Source organism: Lutjanus erythropterus, chromosome 17, assembly GCF_056507025.1.
Source record: "Lutjanus erythropterus isolate fLutEry1 chromosome 17, fLutEry1.hap2, whole genome shotgun sequence".
Lineage (NCBI taxonomy): Eukaryota > Metazoa > Chordata > Actinopteri > Lutjaniformes > Lutjanidae > Lutjanus > Lutjanus erythropterus.
Window position 1 is genome coordinate 31305006 of NC_139333.1, and position 22398 is coordinate 31327403.

General features: G+C 38.4%; 1 protein-coding gene across 2 annotated transcripts in view; it reads right to left on the reverse strand.

The window, feature by feature from the left end:
• exoc6 (exocyst complex component 6) overlaps positions 1-21061 on the reverse strand; it is a 76239-nt gene extending 55178 nt beyond the window's left edge. For both annotated transcript variants that reach the window (XM_084740092.1, XM_084740091.1), the window contains exon 1: positions 20945-21061. In XM_084740092.1, the coding sequence (XP_084596218.1) occupies positions 20945-21042 (98 nt within the window). In that variant the 5' untranslated portion in view covers positions 21043-21061. The remainder of the gene's footprint in view (positions 1-20944) is intronic.
• Between the last annotated feature and the right edge of the window lie 1337 nt (positions 21062-22398).

Below are 22398 nucleotides of genomic sequence, written 5' to 3' on the forward strand. Positions count from 1 at the left end.
TTTAAAAACAGTATCAACCTAGTAGGGGTGTAATGATTCACTCATGCGTCCAATGCATCGGACTTAGATACGAGTACATCGGTTCAGACGGTCTGCATCGGTAAAAAGCTGAACATGAATCAGAAACAAATCGATGCAGCACTAGCATATCAATACATCTCATTAAGATCTGCAGACATTTAATTTTGGGATCAGGGAGCTGCTGCTGTTAACTTTCCTCCGTCCTCTCTCTCCCGTTGCCTCTGCCTGTACCGCTCTCGCTGGACGACTGCTGCCGTGCTCACAAAAACAAGCGCTCCCTCCTCCCTCTCCTGTGTCTCCTCTTCATTTGCTCAAAACAGACCGCGCTGAAAACAGCAACAGAAGTGACATTGTACCACGTCGCACCACCAAACTTTCATAACACTTAAGTGTAGAATAAGTTTGGGTTTTATAAGAAAGATGAGAAACGCTGCTGCAGATCATTTATGCAAAACATGTCTGACAGCAGAGAACAGAGACACGAGATTTTTCCTGCAACTAACAGCACTCTACAAATGTAGCATTAATTGAATCAAAATGTAAAGATTGACACATTGCATTGTTTTGTATTGCATCGTATCGTATTGTGACAGAGCTGAATCGTATCAAACCGAATCGTTGGCCACTTAAAATATATTGTATCGCTGAACATGTATTGAGACATGTATCAAATCATCTCAGTCAGTGAGATACACACCCCTACAACCTAGTTTAATAATTTCCTTAATTCATCTGAGTCCGCTTGTCTGTATAAATCATCCACTCACCACCCATCCGAATATAATATTTTCTCAAGTTTAGAGACCCGTACCCACACCTCTACCCATCTCTGACACTACATTACCTTTTAATTACCTATAACAACTGACTTAAATGGTTAAAGAAGCTGCTTTCAACTAAAAACTGTGGTTATAGACTTGACAGTACAGAGGAAACTCCAGAGAAAACAATTAATGCTGCTGTTTTGTTGTGTGTAAAGGTGCACACAGCCTCAGTCTTTCTCTGTGGAGATGAATCCTCTTTCCAGCCAGCAATCCATCTGCTTTTAATTATAAGTAGGGAAGTAATATAGTAATATAATGGGCAACGTTAGTGTGTCGTTCTGATTCTCACCTCTTAAATGTGAATATTTTGGGGATTATTTACTCTTTTATGACAGTTAACTGAATATCTTTGGGTTGTGGACAAAACAAGACATTTGAGGACATCAAATTCACTTTGGGAAACACCGATCAACATTTTTCACCATCTTCTGACATTTTACAGTCAAACAACTATTAATTGATTAAGCATGACAATAATCAACTAATTAATCAACAATACAAATAACTGTTAGTTGCAGCCCTGGTTCTGTGATTAGATAATTTTGTCTAAAGTCTCTGTAAAGTTTACATCTTGGCATGCAGTTTCTCCTGCGTTCTCTGGGTGCAAAGACACAGCAAAAATAAAGTGCAGTAATTCAACTGACAAGATGTGAGTTGGCTTGGAGTCTTTTCTTAAATCACCAATGTTTAGGGGGCAGCCCTGGTGGGTTTTTGGAGATTTTCCTGTGTGGGTGAATACTACCCTAAGAGCAGTATGAGTGAACCAAAACAGTAAAGTTACAGGCCAAAGCTGAGGGGAGCTGCAGATTCCACTGATCATTCAATTACTTTCATATATCAATTATATCAAATTATAGAAAATAAAAAGACTCTGAGGAAAAAACACATTGACAACTTAAAGGACTGCATCTATTTAAATACGTTGCTCCTCCCTTTACACAGAGCTAAGAAAAGTGCCCCACAGTTGAACAAAGCCTAACTGCTGACCCTTGTTGTAAAGTGCAGTTTGAACTAAAAGTTTGAACTAAATATGAGTAATTACGGTGTTTAAAAAAAAAAAACTTTCTTTCTAGGAAATCTGGTCAAACTGTCACACTATATTTGTAGTGATGTTTAAATTTATTTTGAAAATAACTGTTTATGGGGGATTTGTTCTGGCAAATACCAGTGTTTCCCCCCTCAACAGACTCCCCGCCCTGCCAACAGGACCCCCGCCCAGAAATTCAAGTTGTAGATTTTTTTTTTATTCCATTATTCAATTTCTATTTTAATCAAAAGGGCCTATAACAGGATCTATATATAACTGGATCAAGTAGATCAGAATATCAATTCAATAAGAAAACTGTCATTTTATTCCTTTTAATGCATTTTCATTTGATCTGGCTGGATTACTTTTTAAATTGATTGTAAGGAGAGAGAGAAACGAAGTGATCACAATAATGGCTGAGCTACAATGACTTTTAACAGGAGAGAGAGTGCGGTGGGATGTGCTGTTCATTCATAAACTTAACTATCTGTGCTGTGAAGGTCATCTGAAGACAATCAAGTCAGCTCTACCTCCTGTATTGTCTACATTTTATAGATGTTCTAGTTTTGATGAAAAATGCATTTGCAGGAATAAAATAAAACAATGATAAGCTTTCCTCAGTACACTGCCATAGTGTGACGTGCATACGCAAGTGTAACATATCTGGTGCAACAAATTATGGCCCATTGTGATTGGTCCAGACCTCACACTCGATAATAGCCGAATAAATGTTGTCTTTTTGTCAAATGGAAACTTTTTTTTTTAAGGGTGTAATAAAATGCTGATTTTAATAATTAAAAATAAAAGTTAAGAAAATATATGTTCTCCAGTCATTTATGGTGGGCCAGTTGTATAAGTGGGTGGGCCCAGACCAGTTAGGCCCACCCATAACGCTGCACTTGATGGATGAATGGATGGATAGATGCGTAAGTGTTCCACTGCTAAAATAAAAAAATGTGAACACAAATCAGTGTTAACTGTTTATTCAGGTTCAAATGCTCTGTAATCATGGTAATGGGGTCCTTTGATGAGAGGGTCCTGCAAGGACCCCAACGACAGACCACGCTCATTCCAGCCCAGGTACCCCCCCTCCCAAAGCAAAAAAGCTAGAGGAAACACTGATAAACAATGGTATTCAACCACTTTACATGTACACATTTAACTGTACACCTTTGAGTTTAATTGTTTTTGAGTGTAACTGTTTTCAGTAAAGGTTATGCGTTTACATTAGCATACAGCAAGAAGCAGTGGCATAATGTGAGAAGTGTCAGGTAAAAGGTAAAACTCTAGAGACTGAAATAAAATGATGCTGTATATTTAAAACTGAATATTTGCAGCTTGAATGTGTGTCTTTAAGTAGACACTGAATCTTGGAAAGTGCATTTGCAAACAAGCCTTCATTGACACAAAGAAAGTTACAACAGCTCATTCTAATACCATAAAACTAATTTAACAGCAATGGTACAAAATAAAAACGAGACATAGGTTGTGTTTCAAATGTTATAAGCTTCTGATGCAGACAGGGTGAGGAAATGATGAAAGAGGATCCCAGACTGATCCAATCTGTGAGCCCACCACCAACAATCACTTATTTCAGCTGGAGCAACAGCTCCATCTAGTGACACTGAAGTGAAGTACTACGTCCAAACATTTCTGATAAATAACAGTTTCTTGAGATGAACGGGGTTATTTAATGATTCCTGAATATCTTTGACATTAATTTATAGATTAACTAAAATGTCTTTAACTAAACAAGGACAAAACAGAGGTCCTAGTTACTGATCCAAACTATTGAGAGAGGTTGTGCCAACAGGTTACTATATATTCTCAGCATATTAAAGGGGTAGCTTGGATTATTTGATGAGGGATTTTATGAAACTCAGCTCAGTTTGACTCAGCACATCAGCCCAGCACAGCAGGTGTTTGCATTTCCATTACAACAGGGCTACCCACTTGAAGGTGTGTCTTTTACCTGAAGACGAGCTCGAGGAGGCTTGAGTCAAGCAGCTGTATACCAGTGGATAAACTGTTTATGTACATCTCTGTGATAAACATACTGTTTCCTTAAATTCTTCACAATAAAAGTCCTGTGTTATTTCATAATTGAAACACTTTTATTATGAAGCAGCACAAACCGGAAATGTTTTCATTCAGCGGTTTCATCAACAGTAACTTGCAGATGCCTGAAAGTTCAAACAGTAACACGGAAGAGAAACTAAATTTCAAAACATAAAGATTCTCTTAGAGCTACTGAGAGCTGAACATAAAGAGACTTTAAGAAATGTCTGCCTCTCTGCTCTCCTGCACACACGAGCTTAGTATGACAAGACTCGCTTGTCTGAGGGGAAGAAAGGAGGCTCATCACGGGTTGGCCGCAGCAGGCGAGACATCATCGCAGCCAGCTTGGGCTGGCTTTAGCCTCGCTCCAGAGTAGGTCCATCTCAGGAGCAGCTTGGCATGCTGAAAGTGATAATGGAACTTTAATGTGGCACGGTACAGTTTGGCACTAGTGGAAAAGGCCCACCTGTGTAGGAGGCTAAGCAATGTTCTGTGGTAGACAGGGACATTTTGTCTGTCACTATGTCAGTAAATTCAAACTACTGCTTTCACTCTGAGTGCACGCTATATTCAAAATTCCACAATATAGATCACTTTTACACTCCATTAATTTTCTGACAGACAACATGCTCACCTGACAGTGATCCAAGTCAGGCATTGTAAATCTCACCCTCACTCTTCTGACCTAAAAGATCACAAGAGTTTTTTTCAGGTGCCAAAGAAAAAAATTATGACTAAATTTTATTGCTGTGTTTGTAATTTTTTTTAAATCACGGTATCAATTGGATATTGAGAATCTCGAAAATCCACTGGTATTGGTATCAACTGCTAAATTTCTGGTGGTGTCCCTACACTGTAGGTGGTTTATTCAAAACACACATCTACTTGTGCAAACCCAGCATGCTGATATGGCCCAATGTGAAAGGGAGATGAAGGTTAAGATTGAAGTGAAAACATATGGCAGGCTGTTATCAGTGGACTGTACCGGTTAACCATTAGGCCTTTGCCCACTTTATTTTTTTGGTAGTTTGAGTTACAAACACAACATTAAAACAGGCAGCACTGATTTTATCTTTTCTTTTCTCAGGATTATCCATCATCAAGAGAAAACCAGCAGGTTGTCCCAAGATAATGAGTTATCATGAAAACAAAAGCTTACTGCTCTGAAAAATAACGCGTCAAGTGGCCGCCTGCTTCACTGCTACTCCAATAACATTTTGCTCAATTTAACAGTTATTAACATCTTCTTCTACAAAATTATTAATGATTTCTTACAACTCATAAACAGGCACTTGCTCATTTGGCAAAAAGTCAGCATTAATTTGAACTCTGATTAAAGTGAAACAGACATACAAAAATGTTTTTCTAATCCAGAGTGGAATTTTCAAAGACTGTGGCTGCAGTGTGAAGTGAGGCGAGCATTTCAACTTAACATGTTTCCTTGATTTCTGATGATACATTGTGGTTTTATGATTTATTTATTATGATCTGCTGTGACAGAGGTCTATTGCTTATTTGAAATGTAACTAAATAACTAAGTACTTGAATAGCAAAACTAACGCATTCAATTACTTGCTATAACAAAAAGTAATCAAACACTAGGGCTGCAAGATTATGGCCAAAATGTTAATCAAGATTATTTTGACCAATATTGAAATCACAATTATTCATGATGTTAGGGAAAACATATTTTTATTGCACTTTCTATTTTAGATAAACAATACGTATATAAATAATAAAATAAAATTTACCCAAGACAAAGGGCTAATGAAAAATAAATATGCCATTGCAGAGTGCAATCATAAAGTACAAACAAGTCAGGTCAGTCATAGTTGCGAAGCACTCGACAGCTGTGATTTCCCTCTCTATTCCCCCTGACATTTTTCATACAGTGCAGGTAATGCAACTTTGGAGAAATAATTGCGTGAAGGGATTGTATATTTCTTGTCCAGTGTTTTGACCATGTTTGTGAAGCCTTTGTTGCTCACAGTATTTATTGGATTAGTCTTTGGCCAAATAAAAAGCTATTGCATCCGTTATTTCAATGTGCCTTTGGGAGGTGGATGGATACGGGGTTGCCCGATGCAGGGTTGCTGTTATGGTTGTCTGGGTTGGCGCTGGACTCGGACGGGGATTTAGTGGAGTAGCATTAGCTTTGGCCTTCATGCATTCATCGTATTTGTGTTTGTGGTGTTTTTTCAGGTGGTTGAGTTAGTTGTGCTGCCCTGCGGCGCAGACACAACTCTATGGCACTCTTTGCAAATGATTTCTTTTTGGTCAACATCACTTGCCCTGAATCCAAAACACCTCCAGACGGATTCCAACGGATGTTGATCCCTTTCGAGGCACTAGCTTCTCACCTCCAGATACTGCTGTACTGTCATCTTCTGCTCCCGACATTACGTTTCACTCTCACATCAGTCCACTGTTGAATAACTTGGGGCTGCTGCTGCAGGGTGCGCTCGCACAGCTTAATGAAGCCCTAACCTTTCATTCGCCCCCTGGTGGTTGGCTGACTACTGGCTGAGAAAGAGCTTGATCTGATATGCAGCAGAGCCTGCATTTTAAATGTTAATATCACCAATGATTATGTTAATTTAATCGTGGCAGCCAAATTGTGATTGTGATTATAATTTGATTAATTGTGCAGCCTTATCAAATACTCTAACTAGTTTCTTAAACACTTAAAACAGTTCAGTGACTCTGGAGGAAGAGTGACTGACTTAAAAGCTACAGACCCCTCCTGGGCTCAGAGCCATGTGTAAATCTGTACTTTAAAATGTCATAAAATGGTGAAGAATGTTGATCACTCTTTCCCAAAGTCCAAGATGACGTCCTCAAATGTCTTGTTTTGTCCACAACAGCTGAAATCAGAGAATTTAGACTTTTTTTGCCAAAAAAAAAGACTCAAACCCATTATCAAAAAAGTTGGCGATTAACTTAATAATCAATTAATAATCGATTACTCGTTGCAGCTCTAGTCTGCTCTACTATAACATCTTGGGAATCAATTGTATTTTATACAGGCCGAATACAGAGGTTGTATAAATCTGACCACACCAACTGAAACTATATTATTACATTACCCTGTGATAGTAATTATTATATTGCAGTCTCTACTGTGAAAAATACTGTTAGTGCAAAAAAATATCTCAGAATGATGTGATATTATTTTAGGCCATATTGCACATGCACTGGCTGGTTATTGACAGTATGAGAAAAACAACCATGTGCATTAATTAAACCTTTTTGTGTCTATATCCTCGCACAGTGGGGAACTGCAATGAACTTGTGCATCATCTGATGGCCTGTAGGAGCAAAGTTTAATGCCGGAACTGTTGGTTGTGATAGACCCAAATGAATACTGTAGCAAAGCTGCATTAGGCTATATGCCACAACAGAACTGCAAGGCTGTAAGAAACTGAATTTCACACTAGTAAAGTCTATTAAAGTTCATTTCTATTTTCTGACAATTGTGGCAGTTTTTATTTCGAAATCTATTTTTATTTCACAATGGCACTTCCCCCTGTGGCCGTTAACGCTACTTTTCCACTTCATTAATCAAGATAAGATTACCTTAGCTAACATCAATGAATAGCATTCATCCACATCCCTGTTTAGACATGTCTTTCTTTGACTGCCATAGAAAACATGTTGGTGGGTGATTTGTTCAGGGTTCAGCAGTTATCCACCCACAAGAAATATTAAAATCATCTGACAAAGATATTTTATCTGGAACTTGTGGTCACTGGTGATAAACAGTCATGGAAATCTAGTAAAACAGGTGCAGGAAGCTCCTGGCTGCTTATTTACATATGCTTTACACAAGCACTCACACTGGGCCTTAAAGTCTCTGTAAACCACTACAGTCTTCTAACAATGTCATTTAGGCTCTTATGTACATATACATACATATGTAAGCATATAAAAAGTATTTGAAATCAGAATTAATCCAAATTTGAAAGACTGTCATCTAGGTTTTTGTATTTATTACACAAGTAATTCCACAAATCAATCATAAAAGATCCAGGTCGCAGGAGGAGAGAGAGGGACAGCAGAGAGGAGGGAGAGGGAGCGTGTGTGAAGTGCTGACTGATATAAAACTTTTTTGATGATGAATCCTGATGTTACTGTACAATTCCCTGTCTAAAATATCAGTCTCAGTAACAAACAGACAGACGCTCGTCTCCTCCATGAAAGCTTTGTCACTTCGCAACATTATTTTAAATCATTATGAAGTGTCCAGATGCTGTCTCCCTCTTCATCTCCTCGGTGTGTGTCAGTGTGCAGTTTGCTGTCTGCTGTGGTCTAAAAAAATATCCTGCTTTCTTAATACAAAAACATTAATATCGCGCACCGTTTAGTCATTATATAGACGGACCTGAAAAAAGATTATTATTTTTTTCCCTCAGAGGACAATATTTTATTAAAGATATAAACTATTACTAATAGTTATACTAAATAAATAAACAGATGCATATAAATAGCGACCTTTTCCTAAAATACTGCTGGTTTTATGGTGATGGAATATTAAATCTGACGCCTGCAGTGCGCTATAGAAGCTTAATTTGTCTTTTGACGCACATCAAATGAAGCTGGCAGTGCGTTTTGGCCTGAAGACATTCAAAAATTCAGTTTGCATGATTTTCAGTCTGTACAAAATTTTATCATCTCTCTATATATATACATACACACACACACACACACACACACACACACACACACACACATATATATACATATACATATACATATATATATATATATATATATATATATATATATATATACATATATATATACATATACATATATGTACATATATAAAAATATCGATATCGGTAAATATCGGTTATCGGCTATGACAGCAATATTAATATCGGATATCGGTATCGGTCAGAATTTTCAAATCGGTGCATCCCTACAAGTAACATTAGTTCAGACCCAAACAAATGTGTTAAAACATCAGAGTCGCACCAAAATCAAACAGTAACACAAATTAACTAACAAACAAACACAAACTCCTACAACTCCTGTGTCCTGCAAGGTAAAATGACTTTTTTCACCATCCTTGCAGCAAAGACTGCTAGATAGTAGCTGGATAGTAAATAGAGATGCACTAATTCTAATTTTCTTGGCCGACTCTGATTTTCTGTCTTCCTAAGTACTATAATTGACAGCATTCACAAACATTTTTGTAAAATTAAATTGTGTGTTCAAAATAAAACACTGACCATTAAATATTAAATATTTGTTAAATACTATTTCACATTTTCTCCAAAAGTCCTCCAGGTTACAGTTAGGCTTTGTTATATTAAGATTATCTACTAAAGGGACAGGAAGTGAGATTTTAACTGTCCCTCTGTGAACAGTAGTCTGCTGCTGGCTAACATTAGCATGCAGGGCTAGAAAGTTTATGACTGTTCTGCAACATCGTCAGCTGCTCTGTCTTCTTGTAGACAGTCTGTCTTCTCTTTATCCTGTTCTTGTAACCTATCAACAGCACTGACTTCATGCAAGCATGTGTCTGAGTGTGTGGCTGCGATCAGCGCTTTTGTGGGTGTTAGGCTAGTGTCTGCTACACACATGATGTGACCATTGTGCAGAACATGTGTGTGAATATGATGGGCACAGAATTGGATATGTGACACTGACCAGCCAGTCAGGCTGAAAACTGGCTGGTCTTGGTCTCTGGTCTAATAGTAGATAGGGGCATAACCATACATTGATCTGGATCAATATATCGATTCAGTGTTGAATTCTGAAATTCCCATGGAATCTCTGTGTCATAAATGTTCAATCATAAAACTGACTGAATCATAATTTAGCTGCTTTTTGTGAGTTGACAAAAATGTAACTGAGTGTTAGGTGGAAATTTGATATTATCTGATATCAATCGCAGACCCCTGACTTGAACTAAATCGAAATCGTATCATGGCAGACTTTGTGATATCAGCAAATTTTGAGTTGATATAATATCATATTGTGACGAAACATGTGATTTACACCCCTAATAACAGGAGGCCAAGCTGTACAAATGGTGTCCCCATTCTGGATGATCAACTGGACAGAAAAGAAGAATAACTGATACACAAAGTCACATGGTTTGAAGTAGGGCTGGGCGGTATACCAGTTCGTACCGAAAACTGGTCTTTATTTTCGTTATTATATGAATTTTTCATATACTGCCATACCGGTGAATAGCCCAAACAACGTCCAGAACGTGCGTGGCGGCAAAGTGTTTCAGCGGGGACCCATTTCACTGCTGCACACCAACACCACAGGCGTGCTGGCTTGAGCGTGTGTACTAGGGATGTTCCATGGCAACTAATTTCTATGTTGATTAGATGCAAAATTTAATTTAGAATAGTCACTAAGAAAACACAAGACAGAATTTATTAATTTATAATGTTAAACACTGTCCGAAAAAAATACTGTGTGTATTAAGAGCCATTTGAAGACGTTAGTCACAGTCTACAATCGCCAAATCGTACTTTAAATGTCGCTGAAATGCATCATGCATGAATGAAATATTTCATTTTTAAATATTTTAAACAACTAGTATTTCTGGTGCCGACTAGCGTGGGTGGGGACGTTTAATTGTATAGTCGTCCATTTGATGGTGAAGGGGTCATGCTTTTACCTGTGTCTGGACATGAAAAAAACATGATACAATCCTTATGACAGTAATATGGGCTATTTATTGACAATCAACTGCAGTAATTCTGTTCTTAGTAGAAGAAAATGTGGGTAAGAACACTCCCATCTAATCTTTGTCTGTTGTGTTTTAGACAGCCATGAAAAGCTTGTAAGACGAGTTTGAAATTGTTCTGAATAAGCTAGGTTGGCTGGATGTAACCATAAAATTGAGCAAATTCTTTGAAGTTGAGAACCTCATACCCTCAACTGGTGATACGAAATATCTCCTTCACATGTGTAAGTTCTGTTGAAAAAAAACTTTATTTTTCTTGCACAGTTAAGCTATCTAAAGGAACCAATGAGCAGTATTGATGAGTGACCCGGGATTTACACCAGACGCGCCTGCGCCGCGGTTTTGCTCCGTCATGCACACTACTTCAATTTACACCAGCAGCGTTTCAGAAGCATTTCAACAGCGCAGCGTTTTGCCCTTCTGATTATGTTATTTGCTCTGATTTTGTTGATTAAGTCCTCTTTCCTTGCTCTTTGTGCTTCTACCATGGATAAGCAGGCTACGTAGTTAAATTGTTTATTTTCTGTCTGTCTTTATGATCGCGAGTCTGCACGGGGTCTTTTATTTTGAAAAACAACCGGATTCTCCCCTGTTTTCCGTGCCTGACTTCCTGCCCATTCGACCTGCTCTGTGTCAACTGACGCGCCATCCGTCGAAAATAGACTCGCTGTGTATTCTCCGCAGAGCGGAGCGCCAAGCCGCTTCTGGGACGCTGCTGAGACGCACCGCGGCGCTTCTGGTGTAAATTACAGCATTGACTAGAATGGGTTCTATCTCCCTGCATGCCGCGGCGCAGCCGCGCCTGGTGTAAATGCGGGGTAAGGGTGTGCCATATTCATTCACAACAATATATTCTTATTTCATATTGTGATAGTAGCTGTATTACAATATTATGAATTCTAGGGCTGCAACTAACAATTATGTTCATAGTTGATTAATCAGTCTATTATTTTCTCAATAAATAGTTGTTTGTGAAAAATGTCAGTCAGTGTTTCTCAAAGCCCAAGATGACATTCAAAAATGTCTTGTTTTGCTCACAACCCAAAGATATTCAGTTTACTGTCAGGGAGGAGTAAAGAACCCAGAAAATATTCACATTCACAATGCCTCAAACCACTTCATCGATTATCAAAATATGTGGCAATTAATTTATTAATCAATTAATAATCAATTAAGCTTAGCAGCTCTAATAAATTCATATAGTGTTAAGGGCAATATTGCGGTGGGGGAGTTAGTTCCAAAAAGGGAAGCGACTTCAGCAGTGTGGAAATGATTTGCTTACAAAAGCTAAGGTGTACAATAAACCACAGTAATATGAGAGAAGACTGAAACAGCAAGAGGAGGTGGGTGATACAACAAACTCAATTCACCACCTCAAGTAGGAGAACCCAGTTAAGTACAACAAGAGACAAGTCAGTTCCTCCAGAATTTTCTGGGCCTTTTTTGGGATTGTTGTGGCCCAGAATGTCTGATTTCATGGCAGCTTTTCTAAAAAAAACGGTAATCTTGTTGCAATAATTTCAGGCATTTTTTGCAATGAAACTGTGGGACCAAGAGAAAATTGTATAATTCATTCATTCAAGAAACTTGTTCCAGGGGGAACAAAACCCGACTCGTTCAATTTAACCTCACCAAAAATGCTCAGTATTATAAAAAATAGCAAAATCTGCTTTATTTGTGCACCTGAGGCATATCTCAGGAGTTTGAGCTCTAAATCTTTTTGGAGCTCAAACTCAAAAATAGCACAAAATTATAAAATAAAAGTGCCAAGAGAATTGATAAATGTCGATTGCAATGACAAATGTGTTGTTTTCAGTACCCATGACGAAATAAAAAAAATATAAATGCAGAAAAAATAGTGAATAATAACACAGTGGGTTGGCTTATTGAGATGTACATGTTTGACGTTTGTGCGGGGGACTGCTGAAATTGGTGGAAATCATGGGAAGCAACGATGATTGGTCAAATTTGTGGACAAGTAGCAGAGTTTGGACGAAATTGCAAGGTCGCACTGAATTCAAGGGGATTTGCTGAGTTTGCGTGAATTGTTGCAATAGCAACATCGCAACTTCCCAGAGGCACTGACAAGTCCTGCAGGGAGAGCTCAACAGGCTACTGAAGAATATTTTTCAGTATTTTGTCATCATCAAGAATATCTTCTATCACAGAATACCCTGAAATATTGTGATAGTATTTTAGGGCCACATCATCCAGCCTCATTAAATAAATCATAAGAATACTCATCCTTACCAAATACATTCTGTTTTTGAGCACAATTAATTATACTTAATTTTGTGTTTTCATTTCATTGTATTTTGTTGATTTTACACGTTAGAGCAATTTTCTTCATGTGTGGTCCATAAAACCAAACTCCTTAAACTCCATTGTTCTGACAGACAATAATCACAGCCAACAAACTTGCCCTTTAGACTTTACCTCTGTGGAGCTACACAGTGGCCAACAGACTTTTTGTTAAACAAATGAAGTGCTCCCTCACATAATCAAATGTTTATTCTTACTTTCACATGATTTGCAGTTGAGTTTCAAGTCAGTTCAATTGTCAGAAGACAAGTGGAAGGTAATATATCTCATATAAGCATAGTGATGACTGTTTTAGAGATGTAAGAAAGAGCTTTCTGTAGGGCTGGGTGGTATACCGGTTCGTACCGAAAACCGGTCTTTATTTTCATTATGATATGAATTTTTCATATACCACTATACCTGTGAATAGCCCAGACAATGTCCAGAAAGTGCGCGGCGGGAAAGTGTTTCAGCGGGGACCCATTTCACTGCTGCACACCAACACCACAGGCGTGCTGGCTTGAGTGTGTGCACTAGGGATGTTCCTGGCAACTAATTTCTCTGTTGATTAGACGCAAAATTTAGAATAGTCACTAAGAAAACACATGGCAGAATTTATTAATTTATAATGTTAAACACTGTCCGAAAAAAATACTGTGTGTATTAAGAGCCATTTGAAGATGTTAATCACACTCTACAATAGCCAAATCGTACTTTAAATGCCGCTGAAATGCACGCTACTTTGCGCCGTGCAATACAAACCTTACATGCTTAAGCCTCACCTTTCCAGACCGAAGAGGGTCACAGTGTCTGCAGGTAAAGGACCCAGAGCTAACATTAGCTGCCAGCCTGACACACAGTGTGGCTAACGTTAGCAGCTAGTAGTAGCAGCAGCAGCAGCAGCTCCGCCTGCAGGTTTATGTCTGTGTCTGTGTCTGTGCTTAATGTGGTCACGTTTCTCCAGTCGAGTGAATATATATCAGCTTATTCTGTCACAGTCTACATTAATCTGTCCGACTTTGCTGATGTAAACATCCGGTGTTGCCATGGCGATCGGTTCACACACGCTGGGTGAGAGGGGCTGCCATCTGACAGAGACGCAGCCCTGACTAGTGCCGTGCGGCAACAGATAACTGGCATCATACATGAATGAAATATTGACAAATATTTCATTTTTAAATATTTTAAACGACTAGAATTTCTGGTGCCGACTAGCGTGGGTGGGGACGTTTAATTGTATAGTCGTCCATGTGATGGTAACCATACTTTGAAGGGGTCATGCTTTTACCTGTGTCTGGACATGAAAAAACATGATGCAGTCCTTATGACAGTAAAATGGGCTATTTAAAGACAATCAACTGCAGTAATTCTGTTCTTAGTAGAAGAAAATGTGGGTAAGAACACTGTTGCATGAAAAAAAAAATAGTCAAATACTGTGAAACCGATATGATTTAAAAAAAAAAAAAAAAACGTGATAAGAAAATTTTGTCATACCGCCCAGCCCTAGCTTTCTGTCATTCCCTATTCCTTTTAGAACTGCAAAGAGTAATTACTTTTTCATTTAATCCACAGAATTTTCAAAATAAATTAAAAAATTCTTCAATTTAAGAGTCTGAAAAACCTAACATACTCAATTTTATCAGATATGAAACGAAGCAAAGCAGCAAATCCTTACAATAAAAAGCTGACACTGCCTACTGTTTGGTGTTCTTGATAAATGACTGATTACCACAGAAGTCAAGGAACTGAAGCTCACAACCAGGCCTGATGTAATGAATGACACAGCACATACAAAGTGGACTTGTGCACATCCAGTTATCACCAGCAACCATGCTGCCAGATGAGGTTCCTCCTTCCTGTTATTAATAATTGAAAGCAGGTGGCTGCTCAAGCAGACACGTCACTGTCTTCCTGCTTCCTGCCTGGGCAGGAAGCTCGCTTCAGCCAGCCAGCAGTGGCCTTCAGTTACAAACACTGTGTTTAAGCATTCTGCATTCCAATATGGTTTTCAGAGTAATAACAAGCCTGCAATAGACCTTTTTCACAGCAGCCATTTTTACATGAGACAGTAGGATACAAACAGGTGTTACCATTGATATTAATTAAGGTTCTGTTCCATTCAGCTCAAACAGAGTCAGAGTGATGCTATTGTGCATGTTGGCTCGCTGGAAAGACTTTGCTACATTAAACAGAACAGGACCTTAATTAGTATCATTGGTAACACCTGCCTTTGCTCTACTATTTCATATCAATTTGGCTGCCATGACAAGGTCTATTTTCAGATTGTCACTAAATGTGAGTTTAGATTTAGTGAAGTTTTTTTCAACTGCAAGGGCTAGTTAGCAAAGTTTTAAAACAGCCCACAATGTTGTCATTGGTGGGGTCACACAAATACACAGATAAAAGGTGTGACATTCTCACAGTTTGCAACCAGCTGGTCTGTTAGTGCTGCAGTTCCTCTCACAAGATGTACTGTCTGTAAATGAGCCAAATATTGTGCTCTACACTGAACATATGGCTTTAAGTATTAAACATTTGGTTAAAGTAGGGCTCCACCCTACTGCATCAATCATTAGCTGCATCATTGTTGACAGAGCGACACAGGTTCTCAAAATTACCCAACAATAAAACTAGCTCCAACAGAAATAGATAAGGCCGACTAATTTCTGCTTGCTGCTCCGACGCTCTCAGCTCTGGTGCTACATATTAGCAAAGTCAGCTAAACTCCTTTTGAACCGGACGCTGGAGCCCCCTCCTCTGCTGCCATCTAATAGGACTGACTATTTAGCTAACATCACTGTCAACAGCCAATCAGGGGAGACTCTCTATGGTGGGCTATGGTATATATCTATAGACCTTTTTCACAGCAGGCATTTTGACATGAAATAGTAGAGTAAACACAGGTGTTAACAATGATACTTATCAAGGGCCTGTTCCATTAAGGTCAAACAGAGTCGGGGTGCTGCTATTGTGCATCTTGGCTCACTGGAAAAGCTCTGACATACTAACTGTGCATTCCAATACCCATACTATCACATTATTTAGTATGCCAGAAAAAGATTTTGAATGCCTCAATACACAGTATGTCAAATATGCCAGGATATCCTACTGCATCCGTTTGGATTTTCCAGTATGCAAACTAGCATGCTTTTTTTGGCTACCGTCACCCATAATCCTCTGCAAAGTGGAAATTATCCAACTTGATCGCAACTTGCTCTGATGTCATGCACATGCGGGCAACGATAACCTCACAAGATCAAGGCAGCTGCAGTTTTTAGAGCCAGGTGCTGCAGATGTTCTCAAGCAAGTGCAAACATCTGGCTGTCACCTGATTGATGAGCTGACAGGCTCTGATTTCTCTCTTAGTTTTAACAAATAGAAATCCAAATTATCTGCATAATGGTAATATTTAACACAAGATATATTAGTCTCATGTTGTGTAATGACGTTTTAATCTGTTAACAATATATTAACAGCCGATAACAACAATAATAATAATGATAATAAAGGTTATATACATGACAGACTAAAAGAACAGTGGATTATGTAACAGTAGGGATCTCTTCTATTTCATATTCATTAGCAATCAAGAATGCACTTTCTTCCTTCAGCTAAGAACATGGCCTACAAACTACAACTAGCCTACACATGATCTAAAAAGATGTAAATATTTCTGTTTATCTTTCTCTAAATTGTCTCAAGACTGTATAGTGCATTCACGTACACCTCGGATGGTCCCAGTTTCCGAGAAGTCGCTATTCTGACTTCGGTGTGTTCATTGCCCAACCCTACAGTGTAGAGGGCACTTTACCACGTTTTGTCCAAGGAAGGGCACTCTAGAGGGCATTTATGACATTTTATTTACCGTAGGAGGATCCAAGAGGGCACATTTGCTGCAATTTTTCGTAGTCCACCAGTGATTGATGACACGTGTGTTTACCCTCCTATTTCATATCAATATGGCTGCTGTGAAGACGGTCTATTATGACCACAATGCACTTTTATTTCTCTGATAATGTGCGACTATGTTTTTTTATGACAGATCTTGAACAAAGGAGGCTAAATGAGACCATAATCTGAGGTATTCAAAGTCACATGGCTTAAACTTTAAAAAAGCCAGATACCTCAAAGAAAGCCAGAGTACTTTGTGATACAGGCCCCAGGTTTATCAGTAATATTAATAAGGCTTATGATAGCACATGCCAACACAGTGGCACAGAAAGTCAGTCAGTCGGTCAGTCAGGCAGTCATACCACCCTGCCCTAGATACATACTGTATGTATCAGGCACACTTCTTTATAACTAACTTTTATGACTTCCTCTTTTCATCCACCCATGTAATATTCCACATTTAGACAGAGGTACTGATATGTAACTGCCAGGCCACCGTAACTAAAACAGCCTGCAATATAGCTGGTATAGACTCGACAAACAGTCACCTGCACTGAATACAGAAGAGAAATGGACACTCAGGCCTTTGCAATAACATGTATGAAGACATCCTAGACCATTAGGAAACTCTGGTGTTAAGGTGGCCTGGTAGCTCAACATAATATCCTGTTTTTCTGAACTTTGATCAGTTCAACTGCCATTAAGTCCATTCCTGTTCTGAAATACAAGGTACAAATAATTTCAATGAATTTACAGATTCATACAGGTAGGACTGCTTGATTTGGTAAAAAAAAAAAAAAGGAAATTGAAATTGTGATATGCAATAGTTTGTGGAAATGATCAGTTTTGCATTAAAATTTTCATGTTCACTGGAAAAAAAATCTAAATCATGATAATGTGATATATATTGAGGTCTGTCAAAAACAAACTTCTTTCTTTCATCTAGATTTTTAGGCCAGGTCATCTCTGCAGCACTACCATACATCATCCTAATGCTGTTTTCTCAAACATTTTCCTTTTTCAAAAAATTGCGATACGGATATTGAACTTGGCCATATTGAGATTTTATTGAGATTGCAATTACATACATAATGTCTCCATTCCCGGCTGTAGGGGTCTACCTGCCTTAGCATGTGGCATTTTTATCATATAATAGTAATGTGGCTTTAGCCTTAGTTCTATTCACTGACAGTATCAGCATGTCAGTTGGGAAAGCTTTAGGACATGGTTAAGGAAATTTTAGGACACTGGGATGCACAATATATTATTGGTATCGGCCAATAAAGGTTTTTAAATTAAATATTGGTCCGATATTAAGAATTGTGACCAGCAGGTGAGATGGTGCTTTAATTATGTGCCCAGGACATGTGTATGTGTGCAAAACAGAAACAGAGAGTGAAGCTGTGACTTGCTATGATTGCTCAGCATCGGTCATGTGAGGAGAAGCCAAATCACAATAATCCAACACTACAACTTTAATTGGCCATCTTAAAAGCTGTCCTCCTGATCTTTACAACAAATTTGTGAAGAACAAAGAGAAACACGCACCAGTCAAAAAAATGTCAGCAGTAGCTTTCTTATTCTGCCAAGTGAATGTGTCCATTTTGAAAATCACTAATTTCTGCATCTATCACTATAACAGTAAGCATAATAATAGTCTACAATTTCCACTACAAGATGATGATGATGATGATGTGTTAAAAGATAGTGATATGCCCTACATATGCTCAAGGTTTGTGATATAATTCTAGTAAGCAGGTCTGAGACCTCAGTATTTGAGTTTGTCATGTAGGACCTTGTTTCTTTCGCTCTCTTTGTATCTTGGTGTTTGTTCCTGACTTGTCTTGTTTTTGTTGTTTGTAGTGTCTTATAAGCCCATGAGGGCTGGGCACCTTTTTTGGTGCATGACACTGAAAAAAATAATAAATTACCTTTCCTTACAAGACAGACATGATGTTTGCTGCAATTAGGTGGAATAAATATGAGGATATTGGTATCAGCCAAAATTAGTAGGAAAATATCAGCATATCAGACACTGGCAAAAATCAAATATCAATCATCATTATGCATCTGCCTAACAGCATATAATACTATGAATAAGTTCATTCAGTAAAAGTAAGAATTTTCCTCTCAAGTAGATCTCACAGAAAAGCATCTTTGAGTTAACACTCTGAGACTGTTGATGATGTCCAGACAAAGGGCATGACTGTCGTCACTCAACAACTAACCTACAGGTCAGCTGTTAAATGAATGACAGTGTTGATAACATCATAAAATAATCACTGAAACAAGCTGAGAGGGGCTCAATTAATGTTGGCTTGTCTGCCAACCCTCCTCTGCCAACCTTTCCATTGCCCTCTGCCTATTTCCTCTCAGGATCATAATTCTCCTGCATAACTCTTGATTTACTCTTATATTTTTTCCTTTTCCAGCTTCACAACCTGTTCCTGACACTGTGTGTCATACACTGTGTGTATAAGCCTAAAAGTCCACTGTTTCCACCTGAACAACATCACAGCTACATCAAATCAGACTTCCTGGACTACCTGTTTCTTAGGTAAAGTTTTTGCATTTTGTAAAATCTTCAGCATCAGTTTTATTTTAGGGGCAGGGAAAAAAATGAATGAATGAAAGAAAACTGATGAATATCAGTTTATGCCAGTGTTTCCCAAACTTTTGTCCTCTGGACCCACTTTTTAAAACACAAGCCATTGTGACCCAACTTAGTGCTTAAATGAACATTGCTGACCATTTTTACTGCAATTTCTGCATCACCCTATATTATCTTGACCCTTTATTGTAAGCATATACACTTGTTAAAACTTTAATAATGAGAGATGAATTCATTTAAGCTGAGTTAACAGGCCATCTCATTCTTTCTTCTTCCCCTTCTCAGGAAAACAACATAGGACATTTTAGCCCACTTCATAAATGAAATAATAACTGGATGGATCTAACTCTTCTTTTGTCAGTAACACATTAGACACATTTGAAAAGCTTCATAAAAGCTTAATTTTGAAGAATTTCCTCCATAGTCTTTTATTTATATGACGACCCAAATCAAATTTCCTGTGACCCACTTGTTGGTCCTGACCCAGTCTTTGGGAATCAGTGGTTTCTACAATAGATGTCCACAAGTTCACACCAGGGAGACAAATTCTTCTGCATTCTTTCTTGAGAATTACAGTCAACATATGTAACATAAAAATGTAGTTGCAGTGTAGTTATTATTTTATTTTCATTCTTTTAAAAGTCACCAGAATGCAGGAAACAGTCTATCAAAATCCTCCCTATTTCTTGGGTCTCAAGGTTGGTAAGCATGCCTCTAGGGCATACATTCAGTAATGTCCTCAGGTATGTTGACAGACATGTTTTACACGGCCTGTAGACACGTCCAACATGACAGGTGTGTGTGAGAGAGAGGTGGAAACACTCAGCTCAGACTGGAGTCAGCTGTTTTAAAACGTTACACACTAGCATGTCCAACTAATGTCATTCATTATGGCCTTTATCAAGCTTGGTAGCTCCATAACCAGTGCAGTGTGCAGCCAGAGATCGTTAGCTTGAGCAACTCAACATCCCGTTTAACCGCTATCTGCTTTTCACCAACCACCAGAAGCCAGCAGGGGGTCAAGATGACGCATCACACCGCGATGTGACGGACTGTCAGCACCGTTCTTTTACACATAAACAACTAGCGGACATGGTTAGCACCGTTAGCTAATATTAGCTGCATAATGATAAGAAGATGTGGAGTCCACAGCCACACCCACACATGATGTTTACATCCTGACAGGTCAGCAGCCGTCCATCAATACACAGGGCCCGGACACCCCCACATAAACACACTTAAACCACAGCTGCACTGAACTGACTGACACTGACACTGACCACTGTGGTCAGTGTCGGCCTGTTAGCTAACAACCAGCTAGCATCATGCTTCATCAAAACACCATATAGCCTGTTGGCTAAAACTGCTAATGTTAGCCAGCCGGTGGCTAGGCTAGCTAAGCTAGCTGTGGAACAAAAGGTCTGATAATGGAGGAGACGCAGACAGACACACAGACATGATGATAGGTGAGGGCTGTGTAAGAAGCCGTGTGTTCTTACCGAAGAGTGGGACCGACACACGCCGTGTCCGTGCTCTCAATCTCCTGTAAAATCCGCTCGTGCTCCGTTATACACTCCAGGCTTTCATTCTCCGCCATGATTGTTGTGTGTGTGTGTGTGTGTGTATTATGGCTATCACAGTCACTGCAGCTACAGCTGCAGGTCAGTGTGAGGTCTGGCCTGAGGGGGGCGCACTACACTACATCTGGGATGAACTCAATGACAGCAGCGTGATTTCCACATAACTACATTATATTACAGCGACAGAGTATGGAGTCATAGTTGTGCCATAAAAGGAATACGTCTGTAAAAGAACAAGGAAATAAAGGTCCAAACATAAAGAGGAATAAATAAGTAAATAAAATAGTTATGAAAATATTTCATTAGGAACAAATAATTCTAAGCATTTGTAAATTTTTTAAAATTAATATGAAAACAAAGAGAAATAAATTATTTTAAACAATTTATTTTACTTTTACATTAATTTCTTAATTTATTTTAATTTATTCATGGATTTCTTTGTTTTTATCCTTTTAAAAAACACATATTAATTTTTTCCATATAAATTCTCCCAATTAAATAATTACATTTTCTGTATACTTAAGTTTTATTCATTTTTAAATAATGTCATTCATTTTTAGGCCTTTATTTTTCCTTATTCTTTTCCCTATAGAGTGGTGCAGGAATGAGTCCTAAAACTGAGACATGAGTTAGCATATTAACACTTAATATCTTTAAAAATACTTTTTTCATATACATTTCCCCACTTAACTAGTTATTTTTAATGTATATTTAATTGTTTTATTTATATTTATATAATGTCATTTATTTATTTTAGGGGGGGCTTTTTTGCCTTTATTTGGATAGGGACAGCTGAAGATATGACAGGAAAGGGGTAGAGAGGGGGAATGACATGCAGCAAATGGGTCACAGGCAGGAATTGAACCAGCGACCACTGCAGAGGACCAACAGCCTCAGTACATGGAGCGACCGCGCCACCAACTGAGCTATGGGAGCACCCCATTTATTTATTTTTATCCCTTTATTTTTGTCCTTATTTTTCCCATTTAGAGTGCTGCAGGAATGAGTCCTTAAACCCATAAATGAGTTAACAATTGAGCACTGCTGGTTCCCTCGTCTGACTGTCGGTAGGTTTTGTGCTTTTGGTTAGATGCCTGAAATAAGGTCCATGGTTAACATACCCTTGAAAGATTTTCACATTTTGTTCTACGGCATAAAATACGTCAGTAAATACCAAACTCCTGAACTTTGAAGCTTTTCTGTGTAATTAATGGGAAAATTCCATGGTCTTTTTGTCGGCGGGAACAAGAGCAATGCTAATTCCTGGGTTGGACAACAACAACAAAAAAACATCATCCTTGCAGCACTCCATCATGGCTACCAGCTACAGTAAAGCTACAGTAGAGTAAATCAGTATGAGGTCTGGCCTGTTG